The following is a 19,956-nucleotide window of genomic DNA, read 5'->3' as shown; positions in this document are numbered from 1 at the left end:
AAGCTAAAGCTGATAATGCTTTCTATATAGGAATATGTTATGTTTTATTTATTAGGTATTCCAACTATAGTTTACAGTTATCTAGTGTTAAGGTAGAAAACCAGGATTTTGATCCATCGACAGAAACAGAGATAGAGGTGTCTAAATATGATAACCTATCACAGCAAGGACTGAAAAACGAAACATAAATTTACAAGTTTTCAAAAGTTTGTGACCTGTCCTCTTCCTGGTAAGATAAAGAATGAGTTAAAACCTGTTTGAGTTTGACAAAAGAAAAATAACCGCATTACTGTTTGTTTATTCAATCGGATCGTTCTCCCATTAAACGTTGGTGTTCGCTTTCATTTTTAAAAATAAAAACATAAGTACAAAGGTTTTAATGATAGAAGAGGTGGTTTAAAGTTACATTTCTTCTCTAAAATGTTAAATGAGCACTTTAGTTTACGCTGTGTTAGGCTGCTCATAAATGCAAAATTGAAAATGACACATAGTTTTTAATTAATCAAATTCCATATCTTTTATTCTACCCCTTGTACTAGAGATTATGTTGAAGATTTGCAAATTTGAAATGTCCTCTGAAAAATTACATCATTTCATGTTTCAACATGTTAGAAAATTATCGAGAATGAATGCTGGTTTCATAAAATTGGATTATAAGAGAATATCCTTCGTGTAGACCCTTTCCAGACTCAAATGTAAACGGTACAGAATAGTGCAATTTTATAAGTAATATGGACAAAGAAAATTCATTTAATTAATACTCACAACTATGACCGATTTTATATTAAACGAATATAAACCCCGGCTTTAAGCGTACCTTTGTATCATGCCATTCAATGCGATATTTCGTATTACAATACTTGCTACCGTTTATCATGTTATATTTGAGAAAGGGCAAGTGAAAATATCCTTCCCGCACCTTAACGTAATAAAACGTATTAGCGTCTGATGGCCCTTTCTCGCCTCCGTAGAGTCAACATTTGTTACACGAAATTCATTTTGAAAATATTTCTGTAATGTGTATGTGTACAGCTTCCAAATACTGAAAAATCGAACTTCCGAAGCATATGCTGTCACTTTTAGACAACATCAAAAAAGACTTGTTGAACGATTAGACGAAGTTCCAAAAATCTCCATATACCCTTGCTACGTTACGGACCCCTATAAATTTGTTTCAAATTTATTTTTGTATATGAAAAGCTGACATGTTGTGCTAAAGCCAAGGTATTTTTAAATCGTTCGAAACTGCTGAAAATTGACTCCCGATTAGCAAAAACAAAAAGAAGTCCACGCGCATACATTTAGACGGGGAGACCCCAGAACGTGACCTCTGACTATAGACCAATGCAAATGCGACTTTCGCCTTCAAGTTTAGCCTGTTTACTTTCATTTCTTTTACTTCCGAGAAAAGCTGAAAGTCGCCTGTCGTCACTTTCTTTGTTGTCAAAAACATGCGTATGCCTGGCGAGATTGTATAACTTTGTACTTAGCTAATAAGTACGGATTTATAGTAGTAAGTCTTTAATGCCCTGCACACAGCTCTGTTTGAAAAGAGAAACTAGAACCTGCTTGTTGTGATACCATTTGAAGCGGTATGTATATAGACTTAACCTTTTCCGCGAAATAATATTTACGTTTGAGTATCTTCGCTATATTTTTGTTCGCTTGAAAGCTTAGTAGCGTCACGTTTAAAGGGATTAACCCATTTAGGCGAAAAGTAATTTCTCTAAAACTTCCGTAAAAAATGAGTACTCTGAAAGTGACTACAAACTTATTGACATTAGATTTTTGCAATATATTAAAAAAAATAAGAAACCAAAAAATATTGTGCAAAAAGTAGTAAACCTTTGAAACGCTTCTGAAATAATGCAGAAAATTTAGCTTACATTCTTCTTGCATGTTAACCAATAAGTAACTTTTAGTTCCAGCCACATAATCATTTACATGATTTACATTACTACGCATTTACTAAAGCTGTCTTAGATTGCCACAGCCTCATAAAATTTCTAAATGTTCTATCTTTCACAGATAGAAAATAAAAAAATATCAACAAAACATTATGGTATTGCTTTAAAACGGAGTTTGTTCAAAATAATTGAAAAATTACAAACAATTTGATCCGACGGTAGTAGCAAACATTTTTTAAAAAATTAACTAAAGGCCAATTTAGAAAGCTTTTAACAGATTATTATTTATCAAAATCAATGTATGAGCCGCACCATGAGAAAACCAACAAAGTGCGTTTGCGACCAGCATGGATCTAGACCAGCTTGCTCATCCGCACAGTCTGGTAATGCGCAGGCTGGTTTGGATACATACTGGTCGCAAACGAACTGTTTGATTTCTCATGGCGCGGCTCAAATTGCTTTGAAGGACGAGTTCCTGTTGACATACGACACCTTTAACGTGTCACTGGTTTCAATCAACTATTTGGGTATACCTGGTAGTGTTATAGTGCATTTTATTTGACCTGGCGGGGCTTGGTTTCGCGACGGTCCACTACATTATTGTGCATGGTATGTAGTACATGTAACCAATGTAGCGTTGAATGTTAGTCGTTAGTTATCGAAGATTACGGAATTAAACAGTGATATTGCTCAACCTATTTTGCTCATTGTTTTAGATTACCATTATTTGCATAAGTTAGAGATAGACCCTAAACTTTTCAATGAAATAAAGTCTAGAAATTTATTTCCAAGTCCTTGAAATAACCAAAAATGATTTCACAAATGTGAAGTTTATGATAGTTTTGTTAATATCAATAACAGAAATTTTAACTTTTAATTTAAATTTGTGATCCACGAAAAAAATGACAACTCTTGCCTTGGGCTAGTACTTATAAGCAGAGATATCTATTAGTTTACTTCCCTTGCAATTACACAACTGAGTGGAAAATGAAAACTGTTTTAGACACAATATCATACTATTTTGCACAACAAAAAAATTTAGGATTTATTCATTTGTGTTTGATTTACCCCTCAAAACATGGTTCCTATGATTCTGTCAACTTACATATGGTAAAAAATTAACTTTTATCAAGCCAATAATAAAATGAAATACCAGTAAGTAATTAATAAAGTAATTAATAGTGCAGATAATACAGTTTTGCTTGTATCAAAATGTCACAATAGAAGCACTTTTGTAATACAGAACACCTGGTAGGATTAGAAGATTAGTAAAGGTGCAATTATATTGATCTCTATTTCCTATGCCTACATAAGTCAGAGATTAACTCCGCCCCGCCAGGTCAAATAAAACGGACTATACACTTAATGGACTTTATAAAGGTTGATTCGGTCATTTACACAATGCTTTTTGTCTTAGGTGACTGAACAGATTGTTCCAATAATGGTTTAAGTGTAGATACATTAAAATACCGTATATCAAATAGGAAGCATTCCAATTTCTGAAAATGACCAGGCATTCTTTGATTTTCATAAAAATAGAATTTGAAAGCAGTGCTTCTCCCAAACGGTAGTATAAATAATAGTACATTGACACGGTATAAAACCGTGGGTGATAATATTTTGTACATAAGGAATTTAAGGATTATTTGGTTGGGCGTGTAGTCATGTTGAAGATTTCAATGCATGTAACCAATATACGAGGTCTTAAAAAAATAACGTAGACTTTTGCTGTCAAAAGCCGCATATAGTGTATAGTGCAATATGAAATATATCAATGTCATTCGCAATCTTTGTGTGGCTTTAGTTGTAGATTCTTGGTCATAAATATTTTATAAAAATAGGTTATGGCCTTACTGATTTTAGACACACCGTATATTTGTTGTTCAGCATTGCTACGCTTTCCCCGGGTATTTGGTTGTGCATGATGGGACACGTAGATAAATAGATAGATCTTTATTTTTCCTCCAATATTGAAAATTTGGGATATGATGGGACGGGTAGATAAATAGATAGATCTTTATTTTCCTCCAAAATTGAAAATTTGAACACAAACAGAGAAAATATATACATTGCATACAACTTAAGGTATTAGATCACTAATAGAGAACCTCCTTTTTGAAGAGTATTCAATTCTTACCATAAACCTACTTTTACTGCAATTTTTAGGGGGGCGTAGGTTCAAGCACTACTGGGACCAAATTTTTTTTCCTTATTTTCCTTTTTTCTAGTATGTTTTTACTTCTTTTAAGACTTATTATTGATTTCTTGTAAAAAAATGAAAAAAGATGAATCTTATAAGCGATTTCTTGGTTTTTAAAGTGAATTTACTACTTAAACAGAAGGGGTAGAGTTACACATCTTTACAAATATCGAGTAACACGCGGTGAAAGTTCTCTATTTTGCTTTCACACTTAGATTATATATTGTGTAAGAAATTTAGGTAGGTTTTACGTGTGCCCTAAGGTTATTTTTAAATGGAGTAAGCAAATTTCACAACAGAAACACAGCATTCGACCTTATTTTTTCAATGTTGAAGTATGAATTCTGTCTCATTAAATCCGTTTACTTGAGGCACCATAGAAGAAATGATATTGACATTTTTATTTTGTGTTTTATAATTGTTTACCAATAGTTTGATGTTTCTTTTATTAAAATTAATGGTAAAATGAGTTCTCTGCAAACGTTTTGGGTAGTGGCTATCACTTTGAAATTTTTCTCTACTTGAGCTTGAGGAGATACCATAAGTTATACAAAATTTATAAAAAACGGCACGGTAAAAGTTGTTTAAAAATTGCAAAATAGTGCAAAACATGGTTACCTTTCAGAATATACCAAGCAAAGGCCATTTTGTAAACATTACTATTAGTGACCTAATACCTTAATGTACATATATAAATGAGGATACAAAATAACATTAAATGAAAAAATATAGATTAAAAATAAAGAAAAACAAACAATGAAAGAATGCCGTCTATTCATATTAAGATTGATTAATTAACACGAGTCCAAAATCGTCTAGTTGAAAAACTACGTGTTTAGAATACTGTGATGTTAACGTACGATTGGTTTTACCTTTGCGACCAGTGTAGATATGTGCAGTCTGATCATGTTCTGCACTGTTCGCCATTCAATCAGGATATAATTGGTAAGCATCCCTTTTAACAGTTAATGGTAATGTCAATATTGAAAGATGGGCCAGTTTATTATAGAAATTTAGCAGGATGAGGACTGAGGATAATTAACCAGTTAACCGGTTTAAACTCCCTAGCGATGTTTTCAATTATGCTTATTATTTTGCGTTAATTATAGGATAGATGAAATCATTACTGTAGTTATGCCAAACAAAGTAGAATTAAATTAAACAAGATTAAAATGTACAGATAAGATGAAGAAATTCAAAAATACCCTATTAACTACTAGTGTATGTAATAATAGTCATGTGTGCAGTACTGGCGGAAACATGAGTATTTAATGATTTCAAATAGTAAATAACTGGGCTTTCATGATGAGCAAAATTTTATTTTAAGTTTTATCAGGATGTGTTACAGATAAAGGACACAAAAGAGAGTCACTTCTGTCTGACAAAGTGAGGGCAAAACACGATACCGAGACTTTTCGTATCATTTCATTAATAATTTAGGCGTAAAATATTGTTTGTTTCCGTTATCCCTAACTACTCTAAATTTTTGGTCCGACCCTTAATGTTTTTATGGCGTTTGAGAATATTTTTTTCAACTTTTTGACAAAAAGTTACAAAACTGCACTTTTTATGCTTTAAACATGGTCAGTGATGTTAGAAATTAACTTACTGATGCTCTAAAGGCATAACCCCCTTATTTGTATTCATTTTTGACACAAAATAATCTTAGAAAAGTCTCTCTTAATAAAAAAAATAAATTAAAAAAAAAATAATCCGACCTACATACCCTAATTTTTTGAGCATGTTACCGGAAACAAAGAATTTTTAGACCTTATATGATGTTGATATTGAACTGTATCTGTGTCATAATAAAAAGATTATATGCAAAGTTTTAAAATAATGGTAAAAAGTACATAGCATAACGTATCACAATTCGCACACAAACACTTCTTTTTGCACTAATAACTCGGCGGCGGAGGTGGATATGCTGGGTCGCTTGTTCCTGCTTTGTTACTGCTTGGTGGCTGCTGCACACCATATTGTTGTTGTTGACCGTATGGTTGATGTCCATACACAGGTTGTCCGTACATCGGTTGACCTTGTGGCTGTCCAGTTGAGATTATCGCGACACCTAATTTTATAAAATAACATTACAAAATAATTTGACTCCTTCGGGTGTGGTAATTTTAGAAGCAATTTAAATAACGTCTGCTCACTATAAATAGTAAAACTAATTCATGTACTCGTATGATATTAAAGATGATGTATCATTTTTTCTCATTGCATGACATATATAGTACACACAATTATTTTCTTTGACATACCTAAAGTTTATATTTTAATCTCGCTCTTATCTTTACGTAACGTTTTCCAACAAAGTACTAAGATAAGGTTTCTCGATGATTTGTCAGGCGAACGAGATTGAAAAATATAATTAAACAAAGTCTTAACGAAATTAGAACATAAACTGTGATTTTTCCTACGCGCTTCATTACACATGATCTTCTAAGTAGACTACTTATTGAAATATACTAGAATGGCTAAAACTATGATAAAACGCGTAAATCTGACAAGTTTTGTAAATCAAGAACATTCATATGCAAATGGTGCTTATCTACACACACTGACTTATTCCATTTAAGTGAGTTTACCAAACCTTTAAAAAACGTGTCTTCGTCATCCTAATTAAGAACAGTAACAATTTTCTTTACAAAAATTATTTTTGTCTAATATTTCACCATAGAAAGTCTCTCCTTGACAGATGAATAGCCTAAGAATTGTCGAAACACCAAGTTGTTGTGATGTTTGTCAATGTCAGCACTATGCTTTGTAACATGACAAAGCCTCTCAGAAGTTTTATTATTGAAGTCTGAACATGTAATATATGCACAGAGTGTTTGCAATCTATTGTTCTACTGGGCAAATAAGAGTGAAAAATGTTCAAATACCAGGTTGTTGTGCTGGTTGGACGATCTGACCAGGTCGGTGACCTTGCTTTGTAACACAGCATATTACAGCAACACAGCAGCCGATGAAAACGAGACATCCTATCACTATACCAACGATTGCACCAATCGTCAAAAGTGAGTCAGAGCTAAAATATAAAAGAAAGAAATATAGTGACCATTGTTGGTTGCGGGTCATTATGATCAACGTTAAGAGCAGCTTACCAACCTAGCTGAAAAGTAACAGCGTTTGCTTTTAAGATCTCTGATTTAGCTAAGAAATAATTGATACCAATTAAGCTTTTGATTGAGAACAAATCAATGCGAGCTACGGAAGAAAATTTGCCAAAAAGCAGATCTTGCAAAAAGCAAATACTAGTACGTGTATTTATGTCGCTGTCCTCATGTGATAGGGATTTTGTATCAATGTGGTTAAAGTATCTTGAGTCTTTACAGTGTAAAAAAATATTTTGATATTTCTAAAAACTGATTTAGTTGAAGATGAGAAAAATGTCCATAGGGCATGACTGCTTTCAGTATGCGATGTGTACACTGAAGATGGTATAGAAATATGATAGTACATATTGACCAATTGTATCTTTAGTTTACCTTTTGTGGTCAAATGTCACTTTTGTCGTTTGAGTTTGGGGTCTAAATCTTGCACTCAACATCTTATACTGGTGAATGTTTTTGCCAAGTTCTATGAATAATAATCCATGCAGACAAAAGTTAAAGACGTAAATTTTTTTACCTCTAATAAGAGTGACATTGATGGTTTAGTTTGGGGTACACGGATAGGTCCTGTGCACTACACAGTGTCTAGTTATGTTGAGAGTTTGTGACTAGTTACTTGACTATCCAACCATTCATGCAGAAATTATAGACCAAACACGAAAATAATATGGGGTGTTTTCACTTCACTTTTAAGTTTTGCTTTAACCATGTTTCTTAAACTGAACATGTTGTATTGTTCTGGTGTATTTTTGTTCCAAGCTATTTGAATATTCATGCATGCATTATAAGTAAAATAATGGACAAGAAAAGATATCTTAATTTTTTGGACATAGATCTGAATGTGATCTCGACCTTTAAGTTTTGAACATCCTCTTGTTATGGTAAATGTTTGAATGCAAATGCCTGCATGAAAAAGTTACAGCGTTGAAAAGAAAAATGTATCTAAAAAGCTTTGACTTCTTTGTTTGACCTTTACCTTTATTGTAGGTTATTGGTCTTAAACGCAACAGATCCTATTATGGTAAATACGGTGAATATTCGTGCCAAAGGTATTTGAATATTCCAACATGCGTAAAAAGTAATAAAGGAAAACCGTAATATTTGATCTTTAAGTGTGACCTTGACCTTTTAGCAAGGAGACTTGATGTTGCCTGTCGTCGTCCTTTTTACGGTGACATTTTATGCCAAGTTATCTCAATATACTTACAGAGTTATGGGGCCGGCACGCACGGACTCACGGGCGCGCGAACATATACACACATACATGCACGCACACGCGTATGCGCGCACACACACACACACACGTACGCGCGCGTTTACAAGCACACACACGCACACAAACACAGACAAAGGTAACACTATATTCTCAAACCCCATTTCTAATAGCGGGAGCATTAAAAAACCAGATAGTATATACAAATTATGCTTTGTTTCTGACCGATCAATATTCAATATAACATTATAAAATTTGTTAATAGCAGCAAATCAAATCTAAACTATTTACCAACATCTGGTATCATTGTCACAACAATAGTATCCGTCTTCACAGTAGTAAAAGGCATTGCAATATTCCACTGCATGTACATCTGCAAAACAGATATAGTTAACATATAAAATGCATTATCAGATCAAACATAATGTGTTTGATTGATTTGTTTGGTTTATGTCATAACAATATAATTTATGCAATGCGATGAAAACCGGTGTATGGTCCCCAGTTAAAATAATGGGCTTGTGCTAAACAAGAAAAGACAAACTAGAATTTATAGAGCGGATCAGAAGTTATAGAGCCTGTATTATCACAGAAACTGCCAAAAGGACAAAATTAAAATACAGGCACCATATCCATGGGGTGATTAGACAATACCCAAAGCTATGAAAAAACGGAGTGTTGAAATCACCCCAAGTCAAAATGTTCAAGGTGGAAAACTAAACAGTACCACTAACAGAACGTTAATGTCGTGCTGACCAATCTGAAAATAACGAAACATAACAATTCTTACTGAATGTACAGGGAGACATTTTTACGGCCGCCACGCGGCACAACAAACGCTACTGTGATAGAAAACAAATTACTGAAAGTACAGAAAGACTGAATATGTAATTATCAACGCCTTTATAAACATCTGTTTTTATTTTCATATTTTTTCTTTAAAAGAAATCCTGATTATAAGATAGCTGAAACAGATGAATTTAAACAAATCCATGCTTAAACTGCTATACATACGGAACTGTCTGATTTCTGCATGAAATAAATTTGTGTTGTCAGTATCAGCAGTTGCTGATCTTTCTATAAATAATTTTATGTTCGCCGGTCTTTAAATGGAAGCTCCACTGTCTACAGATCATCAAACACGATTAAAACAGAAATGTTGCAAGTTTGATTTATTTGGGTCTGTTCGTGAATGGTAGTGGAAATACATGCTGCCGTCCCACACCCCGGGTTGAGCAGAACTCAATATTTATGCATGATACGAGAAGCAAAAACAATTTAGTCCATGTTTATTGCTTCGGTACCTATTTGCTAAAGAAACACGAAAAATATGATATAGGACAAACACAACAATTGTTAGGGTTTTAGGAAAAACATCACTGCATGCCAACCCAAACCGCCCCACAAAATACTTGTGAGAAGTTCGTATATATTATTTATATGTCATATTTTATTTCACCTTACGACCTTGGCACTGAAGGGTGCGTTCTGCACATCACGATGTAAGCTTTATTTGAATTACACTTAAGGTAAAGGTAAAACATGCAAGTTTAAGCTAATTTGATAATTGGATTAGTTTTGGTCCAAACTCGATAAAATCGTGTCTAAATGGTTCAAACCATATTTCACCAAGACATTATGCTATAAGATAAAAGCATATGCATTTTACGGAGGTTTATTGCTTTATTTTTTTTTTAAATGTATACGTTTCTTTTTATAAAAAATGGAGCACGTCCTGTTCTATTGTTTTGTTTAACTGAAAATAAATGGTAGCGCAGTTTTTTCACCTTTGGAAGGAATTCGCTTCAATATTTGTCTTCATTTTCGACATTAAGTTAGAGTCTAATCATGATTGAGTTTTATTTTTGAGATCCTTCGGTTGATTCGTGTACCCCTTTCAATTTTATTTATTATTTATCTATCTATTTTTGAGATCCTGATGTTGCTTCGAAGGTGTACCCCTTTCAAATTTACTTATTAATTAATTAATTTATTTATTTTTGGAAATCCTGACGTTGATTCGAAGCTTTCAAATTTATTTATTTATTTATTTATTTATTTTTGGGATCCTGGCGTTGATTCGAAGTTATCCCTCTTTCAACAAAGGGAAGCGCAAAGAGAAATATGTTATGTTTTCGTCGTGCAAAATATACATATGACATATAAAAAGTGCTTGAACGTAATTCTGTTTGGTTTTTTTCCGTTCTATACTAAATTTCTGTTTGGCGTATTAGGCTAGACTCACGAAGTAATGTTACATTAATAGCAAAATTCTTCGTCGGGAGTACTAACAATAATAATTTAGATATAATATTAAATGTGTATAGATGTAAGCCAGGTGTGAAATAAAATAAAATTACTCACCCGAAGTGATTGATGAAATTACGAATATGCAAAGGCATATTGTTTGAAATATTGCATCCATGTTGCAGTAATATCCGCCCTTAATTCTACCTTATAAACGTTTGAAGAAAATTCAGTTTAAGCCTGAACACGTTGGTCGTTCGGCAACGATTTATTGATCCAAATAGCGATTTTCTGAAAATATTCAATATGGTCTTTAGGCCAGACCAAGTGCATTTAGTGTACTGTCTATACCCGTCAGTATTCATTATTCGAGATGTTTCCGTTTTATAAATAATTCTAAATTGTAAAAGAAAAGAAAATATAAAAACAAAGGAAATAAATCTCAAATTCCACGAGAAGCAAAGCAATGCATCATTTTTACTTACGTTTATACAATTATAAACTATAAGCTAAAGCTGATAATGCTTTCTATAGGAATATGTTGATAACCTATCACAGCAAGGACTGAAAAACGAAACATAAATTTACAAGTTCTCAATGGTTTGTGACCTGTCCTCTTCCTGGTAAGATAAAGAATGAGTTGAAACCTGTTAGAGTTTGTCAAAAGAAAAATAATCGCATTCCAGTTTGTTACTCAATCGGATCTTTCTCCCATTAAACATCGGTGTTCGGTTTCATTTTGAAAAATAAAACGTAAGTAAATAAATAAGTACAAAGGTTTTAATGATAGGAGAGGTGCAAAATAATCTTAGCTAACATTGCGGTTGGTTTAAACCTACATGTTAACGCTATGTTAGGCTGCTCATAAATGCCAATTTGAAATTTGACTCTTAGTTTTTAATGAAACAAATTCCATATCTTTTATTTCTACACCTTGTGCTAGAGATACTGTTGAAGATTTGCAAATTTGTTATGTCGTCTAAAAAATTACATCATTTCATGTTTAAACAATTATCTTATCGAGAATAAAAGTTTGCTTCATAAAACTGGATTATAAGAGAATATCAGTTCGTGTAGATCCTTTCCGGACTCAGATGTAAACGGTACTGAATAGTGCCATTAAAACGCAATATAGACAAAGAAAATTCATACCCACAACTATGACTGATTTTATATTTAACGAATATAAACCCCGCGTACCTTTTTATCATGCCAGTCAATGCGATATTTCGTATTGCAATTCTTATTTTATTTTTGAGTAAGGGCAAGTGAAAATATTATATGTCCTTCCCGCGCTTTCACGTAATAAAAGGTATAAGCGTCTGATGGCCCTTTCACGCTTCCGTAGAGTCAATATTTATCACACGAAATTCATTTTGAAAATATTCTGTAATGTCTAGGTCTGTACAGCTCTCAAATACTGAAATATCTAACATCGGAGGCATATGCTGTCACTTTTAGACAACATCAAAAAAGACCTTTTGAACGATTAGACGAAGTTCAAAAATCTCCATATACACTTGCTCCGTTCGGATCCCTGTGAATTTGTTTCGAATATTTTTGTATATGAACGTGCTTAAGCCTAAGTATTTTCAGATCGTTAGAAACTGCTGAAAATTGACTCCCCATTCATTAGCAAAAACAAAAAGAAGTCCACGCGCATACATTTAGACAGGGAGACTCCTGAGCATGACCTCTGACTATAGACCAATGCAAATGCGACTTTCGCTTTCAAGTTTAGCCTGTTTACTTTCATTTTATTTTCTTTACTTCCGGAAAAAGCTGAAATCGTCTGCCGTCACTTTCTTTGTTGTCAAAAGCATACGTATGCCTGACGAGATTGTATAACTTTGTACTTAGCTAAAACGGATTTATAGTAGTAAATCTTTAATACACTGCACACAGCACTTTTATCAATTTTATTCAACGAGTTTAATAATTCAATGTGGATAGTCACAAATGTAAGATGAATTCTTTTTTATCACATATCACATTTTAGCTTTTCTTGTCGAAACACCAAAAATAAACTTTCTTCTGCTAAATAAACTAGTCAATTTGACCGACGTTGCCTATACTATAAATGACGTCAATGTCAAAGCTTTATTACACTAGTGTAGTATCCTTTTTATTTAATGGCTGTATTACACTCCTGCAACGTCAAACATGTAATAAATAGAGAATATTAGGTTACTGTCATATAAATTTAGATTTATTAAGCGAGTCAGAGAAAATACAAATGGCCATGAAGGCACTGTATCGCTCACCTGACCTATTGACCTAAAGATCAACAAGATTAACATTCTGACCAAGTTTTATTAAGATATGGCCATAAATGTGGCCTCTAAAGTGTAAACTAGCCTTTCCTTTGATTTGACACGGTGACCCAGTTTTTGACCCGACATGATCCATGTTCAAACTTAACCTAAAACTCGTCATGATTAACATTCTGGCCAAGTTTCATGAGGATACAGTCATAGATGTGGCCTCTAGTGTGTTTACAAACTTTTCCTTTGAATTGGCCTAGTGACCTATTCTGATCAAGTTTCATTAAGATATGGTCATAAATGTGGCCTCTACAGTGTAAATTACCTTTCCTTTGATTTGACCTGGTGACCTAGTTTTTTTTATCCTACATGACCCAGACTCAAAATAAACCTTGAGATCATCAATATTAACATTCTGGCTAAGTTTCATGAATAAACAGTCACAGATGTGGCCTCTACAGTGTTAACAAGCTTTTCATTTAATTTGACTTGGTGACCTAGTTTTTGACCCAAGATGACCCAATATCAAATTCGACCAAGATTTTGTTGAGGGTAACATACTGGCCAAGTTTCATTTAGATTGGGCCCAAATTGTGACCTCTGGAGTGTAAACAAGATTTTCCTTTAATTTGAACTGGTGACGTAGATTTTGACCCCAATATTTTGACCCCAGATAAACCAGTGTCAAACTCGTCCAAGATTTTATTGAGAGTTCCATTCTGACCAAACTTCATTAAGATTTGGCCAAAGATTTGACCTCTAGAATGTAAACAAGCATTTCCTTTGATTTGACCTGGTGACCTAGTTTTTATTCCCATATGACCCAATATCAAACTTGTCCAAGATGTTATTGAGGTTAATATTCTGACCAAGTTTCATTACGACTGGGCAAAATTGTGATCTCTAGAGTGTTTACAAGCTTTTCCTTTGATTTCCTTCTCCACAAGTAACTGACAACATCCCCACATGAATCAATGGTGGAGAATGATTTTAGACAAATATCTTTTATCAATCGTCAGCAAAAAGTAGACAAACAGGAATTTGCTGCATAGTAAGCAATAAAAAGTAAGAATGAAGTAAACGTTAAGAATATGTAGACAAAATCAAGAAACTTGATTACTTTCTTGGGTACTGATGCCTATATCCACCCTCAATTTTATATTTTCTGATCGTATTTGAAAATTTGTGGAGATTTAGGTTAGAAAGAGTAAAATAGACAAGAAAGGTTGGTTGACAAGTAAGTACGTTTGCTTGTTCCCTGTATGGGATGTAGAATTCAACCATTCATTAAGAAAGGTATCATGTTGGCTTGATAGTTTGCTGATTGCCGACGTGTCCTCTGGTACCTGAAACTGTGCTGTTTTGTTTTGTTAAGTTAAACGTCACACCGACACAATTATATGTCATATGGCGACTTTTCAGCTTTGATTGTGTAGGAAGACCCCAGGTGCCCCTCCGTGCATTATTTCATCACGAGCGGGCACCTGGGTAGAACTACCGACCTTCCGTAAGCCAGCTGGATGGCTTCCTCACTTGAAGAATTTAACGCCCCAAGTGAGGCTCGAACCTACATCGATAGGAGGCAAGTTATTGAAGTCAGCGAGGCCATGGAGGCCAGAAACTGTGCTGAGACATTCTGGGTAGCATTCTGTTTACAACCAAACCTGCATTATACGTATATTTTCTAAACAAATACACTTTATATTGTATTATAATTGAGTGAACGGTTTCAACGAGACAAGTGTGTACAACTTTGAAGTTTGTGCTCAAATGCAATGTAAACAAAAGTGACATGAAACTAAATACCATAAACAAATGATAAGTGGTTAAATAAATGCATTCCGATACAGATGAACAAATGCGCAAGTACTTATTTACAATCTGAACATGAAACAATCGGGTCGCTTATCAAATGAATGTATTTTATACTCAGATTACTAAATTATGTTTCTTATATTAAAATTATTATTTCCTTTTCTATCAAATTACTTTATTCCGTCTTGACGGGACGATATTACGACAGGAGTCCAATTGCAGGCTAAATCAGCATGATACTGATTTTATTTTTTATCGACTACAGAATCCTTGGCCGTTAACTTGTTTATAGTTATGTTTGACTATCCCTCGATTAGACTTTCTATATAACTTTTATATGATTTCGGTGAAGTATAAAATATGCAGAACATTGTTTGAGCAAAACATTTTCCGTATTTAAGAAAACTTGATCTTATTACGTGATCTGACGAAGGAAAAAATACAGACTGAACAAATCTGACTAGATTAAAACTGGAACTTCAGAAATAAACTTCGATATATTCCCAGCAGGCACAACGTTGAATCAACAATGTGCATGAACTTAGCTAGAGCAGCCAGAGTAGCCAAAGTTTTTAGGATTTTAACACGTTCTGGCTACTCTGGTCAGTCAGAGTTGCCAGAGTAACCAGGATTCATTTGCTCTGGTTACTCTGGCTTGCCAGAGTAGCCAGGGTTTCTAGGATTTATACATGTTCTGGTTACTCTGGCTGGCCAGAGTAGCTAGAGTTTCTAGGATTTATACATGTTCTGGTTACTCTGGCTGGCCAGAGTAGCCAGAGTTTCTAGGATTTTAACATGTTCAGGCTACTCTGGTCAGTGAGAGTAGCCAAAGTAACCAAGATTTCATTTGCTCCGGTTACTCTGGCTGGCCAGAGTAGCCGGATTTTAACATGATAGGATTTCATTTGCTCTGGCTACTCTGGCTGACCAGAGTAGCCAGAACATGTTACAATCCTAAAAACTCTAGCTACTCTGGCCAGCCAGAGTAACCAGAACATATTAAAACTCTAGAATTTCTGGCTACTCTGGCCAGCCAGAGTAACCACAGCAAATGTAATCCTGGTAACTCTGGCTGACCAGAGTAGTCAGAACATGTTAAAATCCTAGACCACTCTGGCCACTCTGGCCAGCCAGAATAACCAGAGCAAATGAAATCCTAACATGTTAAAATTCTAGAAACTCTGACTACTCTGGCTAAGCTCATGCACATGAATCAACGTTGAAACTTGATCGTGACACTGATCAACCCTATTTCAACATTCAGCAACCATAGGAGATGCTCTCTTGCTGTTTGTTCGCTACCTGTCATGTTTCAACCTTCTTACAAGGTTAAGATAAAAAGAGGTGCTTTGAAAATTGTTTCAAGATCACTACTGACTTGCCTAACTCTTACACTCCACTCAGATTGCCAGTATGACATTAAAATACATGTTGCATAAAATAATGTTTATTGCAGCGCCAGGGCATGTGACATGATATATATTTTTACATATCCTAAAGGTGTGGTCCTAATTTCTTTTACAGGTAATTACAAAATTCATAATCATAGGCATATATGTCGACTTAATTATTACGGAAACGTAGTTACTCTATAACAGTTTCTTCGATTTTCAAAAAATAAGTCTAATATATAATCGAATTTCTAAATTCAAAATTACACCCGTAAACAAAAGGTAAATTAGAATTTAAGCACAATTCAAACTTGAGAAGGTGCAAGATATAGTCTAAATAAATAGAAAAACACCGAAAAATGATTGCATACAATATCTCTCTATCGGTCACTGTATTGAGCCGTTAAGCTCTTTATAAACAGGATTAGTGTGTTACCGTTAAAGGGATTACTTGCTTTCCCTTTGTGCTTATTGGTCATTTATCTCCCGATGTCCTGCCCTCTTTTAGCAAACAAAATTCTCTCCAAACTCTGTTGGTATTGCTGTACACATCTTTATTTCACTATTTATTTGAACAGTCAAAACATGTTTCTGGCTTTCATTTTAATCTTATTTAGGCGTGAACAGAATATGATGAAAGCCGGAAACATGTTTTGACAGGTCAAATTTAAGGTGGCAGGGGAGCGGTTTCGTAGTTTTGGCCCGGTCGATTTTCTGTATGAACATGACAGGGTAGATATAAAGGCATATCTATCTTACTGGTTATTTATCATTATTAATTCTTTAATATATCTGGGGAATGAGGAACGGTTAATGATTCTACATGGCGGGTGTTTTAAAATTCCTAGCTCCGTACGTCCGGTTGAGGCTTAAACATAAATATCAGAACAAAAAGTGGGCCAGACGCGCGGCTGTCATCCATCCACTTTTTTTCAAGTGAAAATTAGGGAAATAAAGTGGTGGTTGGCAGACACATTCCACACCACCTGGGTATGCATCTATGTTCGTACTATACATATATGCTACGAAATTGGATTTAAAAATACAAAATGGGTGAATGGTAGAGTTCAAAGTGAGGCCCGGTTAGGCTATTTTTGGTCTATAAAATTCGGGTGATTTGGCCGATTTTCACTACATCTGGCGTGGAAAGCGACAGGTGTATAGGACCGAAGAGTCGTCTTTATGTAGTCTATAGTATCTGCAATGGTCCATAGTAGTTTCAAAGAAAAATAAGCAAAAACGAGATTTCTATGGATATTTCAACACTGGTACCCACACGTCAATGTGGAATTCGCAAATCTGCACTCCCCTGCCACCAAATAGTACAATATCACTTGATGAGAAGGAAAATGAAAAATGTAACTCTTGTTAAGATTACCATTCATGCTAGTATGAGTTGTCTTTCTTAGACCAAAGTTTGCCTTGATAAGTTTTCACAAGTACCCCGCTGGAAATAAGAACAGAACAAAACATAATAGGAATTAAGGTATAAGGCCCCTAATAATAATGTTTTAAAAAATGGCATTTGCTTGGTATATTCCTACAGTTGACCGTGCTTCGCACTTAGTTGCAAATTTTTAAAATCTTTTACCGTACCGTTTTTTTACAAATTTGTGTTTTGTGGTATTTCCTCAAGCTCAAGTAGAGACAAATTTCAAAGTGCTGGCCTTTATCTAAAACGTTTGCAGAGAATTTATTATTTCATTATTTTTCATGAAAGAAACATCAAACTATTGGTAAACGATCATAAAACTTAAAATAAAACCTGTCAAGATCATTTTTTCTAGGGTGTCTCGAGTAAACGGATTTAATGAGACAGAATTCCAACTCAAATATTGAAAAATTAAAGTCGAATCCTGCTGGTCTGTTTCGAATTTTGCTCTCTTCATTCAAAAATAACCTTGGGGCAGAAGTAAAACCTACCTACATTTCTTCCATAATATGCTGTCTTAACAGTGAAGGCAAAATAGAGAACTTTTACAGCATGTAACTCAGTATTTTTAAAGATGTCTAACTCTACCCCTTCTGTTTCAAGGGTAAATTCACTTTGAACAGCAAGAAATCGTTTATCAAATGAATTTCCCCCCCACTTTTGTATAATAAATTAATAACAAGTCTTGAAGTAAGTAAAAACTTACTAAAAAGAAAGGAAAATACGGAAAATAAATGTGTTCGCAGTGGGGCTTGAACCTACGCACCGCTGAAAATTGCAGTCAAAGTAGGTATATGGTAGGAATTGAATACTCTTCATAAATGAGGTACTCTATTATGGGCCTAACACCTTAAACAGAAGTTCCTTTTCAAAATAAAGGGTTAGTTTATTTTTCTTTTAAATCAATTCGAGATATAACATATCGGTATTTCTGTGATATAAATGAATGTTTGTTTGTAATGGTGTTTGCTCATAATGTGATATTTGTAATATTTGTATTCATGACATATATATTTACATATAAATCTATCTAAAGATTATGCTAGTACGTGCACTAGATATCATTCTGATACAACATACAACTATTGTTTATATGTATAATAGTCGTCTGAAACCATAAAGAAAATATAAACAAATGATAAGATTGCTTGCGATTCTATGGAAAGTAGCTATAATAGTAGGTGGTGCTTTACATAGTATACATTCAGGTTGATTTTCTTGTGAAGACAAGAAAGAGACAAATGTCGACAGCGAGAACAACTCTGCACCCCATCCGCCCCTCCCTGCCAACAATTGCTACTCACCTAAAGTATGTTTGATGTCACTAAACTTATTAAACTAAGCATTGTTCCGTGACGATATATATGAAATATAAGCATTTGCATTCAGTTTAAATTCAGTATATGTTCGTTTCTAATAAGACTGCGGTAATGAAAGGGATTTCAGCATCTATGTTTCCCATAAAACCAACATGATGTGGAATCCAAATAAATATAACAGACTTTGCATGCACCATGAGAAGTATATTTTGAACGAAAGGATTTTCCGTTTTTGGTTATGAATCTACTGTTAAACAGAAAATGAGTCGGAGAAGAAATGATACTAAAGTATTTTCATTGTAGTCTGATTTCATGCCATATCATGCCTACCTATAGAAACGACTTTTAACCGTTAGTATTAATTGGGTATATTTGGGTTTCAATATGATATTCAAATCAGTACAGCAATGTATTAAACTGTTTGCATTTAACACTACCTATTAAATATATCAAACATGTTACAGAATATATACCCATCGTTGTCCGGGATAATTATATTTCTACACATTTACTAAAGCTGCATAGATTGCCACATTCCCATAACTTTTTAAATGATCTATCTTGCACAGATGAAAACTAAAACAACAACAACAACAACAACGGTGCTTTATAACGGAATTTGTTCATCAGCCAAATAATTGCAAAGTAATAAACACTTTGATCCGACGGTAGTAGCAAATATATTTTTTAGAAAAAAATAACTAAAGGCTTATTTAAAAAGCTTTTCACAGATTATTATTTTTCAAAAACCATGTATGAGCCGCACCATGAGAAAACCAACATAGTGCGTTTGCGACCAGCATGGATCCAGACCAGCCTGCACATCCGCGCAGTCTTGTAAGGATCCATGTTTTTCGCTTTCAAAGCCTATTGCAATTAGAGAAACTGTTAGCGAACAGCAAAGATCCTGACTAGACTGCGCGAATGCGCAGGCTGGTTTGGATCCATACTGGTCGGAAACGCACTTTGTTGGTTTTCCCATGGCGCGGTTTAAATTGCATTAAAGAACGCGTTCCTATTGACATACGACGCCTTTAACGTGGCAATGG

At 34.2% G+C, this 19,956-nt stretch overlaps 1 protein-coding gene across 2 annotated transcripts in view; it reads right to left on the bottom strand.

The window, feature by feature from the left end:
• The window catches only part of LOC128556483 (uncharacterized), a 47,800-nt gene that overhangs the window by 13,047 nt on the left and 14,797 nt on the right, over window positions 1-19,956 (bottom strand). The window contains exons 1-4 of one of the 2 annotated variants that reach the window (XM_053541790.1): window positions 10,804-10,963; window positions 8,731-8,812; window positions 6,996-7,141; window positions 6,026-6,178 (exon numbers count right to left, since the gene is read on the bottom strand). In XM_053541790.1, the coding sequence (XP_053397765.1) occupies window positions 6,026-6,178; window positions 6,996-7,141; window positions 8,731-8,812; window positions 10,804-10,864 (442 nt within the window). In that variant the 5' untranslated portion in view covers window positions 10,865-10,963. Of the gene's footprint in view, window positions 1-3,909; window positions 6,179-6,995; window positions 7,142-8,730; window positions 8,813-10,803; window positions 10,964-19,956 lie in introns of those variants that run through there. The other variant, XM_053541791.1, reaches the window with a different exon arrangement.

Source organism: Mercenaria mercenaria, chromosome 4 (genome assembly GCF_021730395.1).
Source record: "Mercenaria mercenaria strain notata chromosome 4, MADL_Memer_1, whole genome shotgun sequence".
In the NCBI taxonomy this organism is placed as follows: Eukaryota; Metazoa; Mollusca; class Bivalvia; order Venerida; family Veneridae; genus Mercenaria; species Mercenaria mercenaria.
Note: the sequence above shows the minus strand (reverse complement) of the source record. Positions and strands in the feature narration are given on the sequence as shown.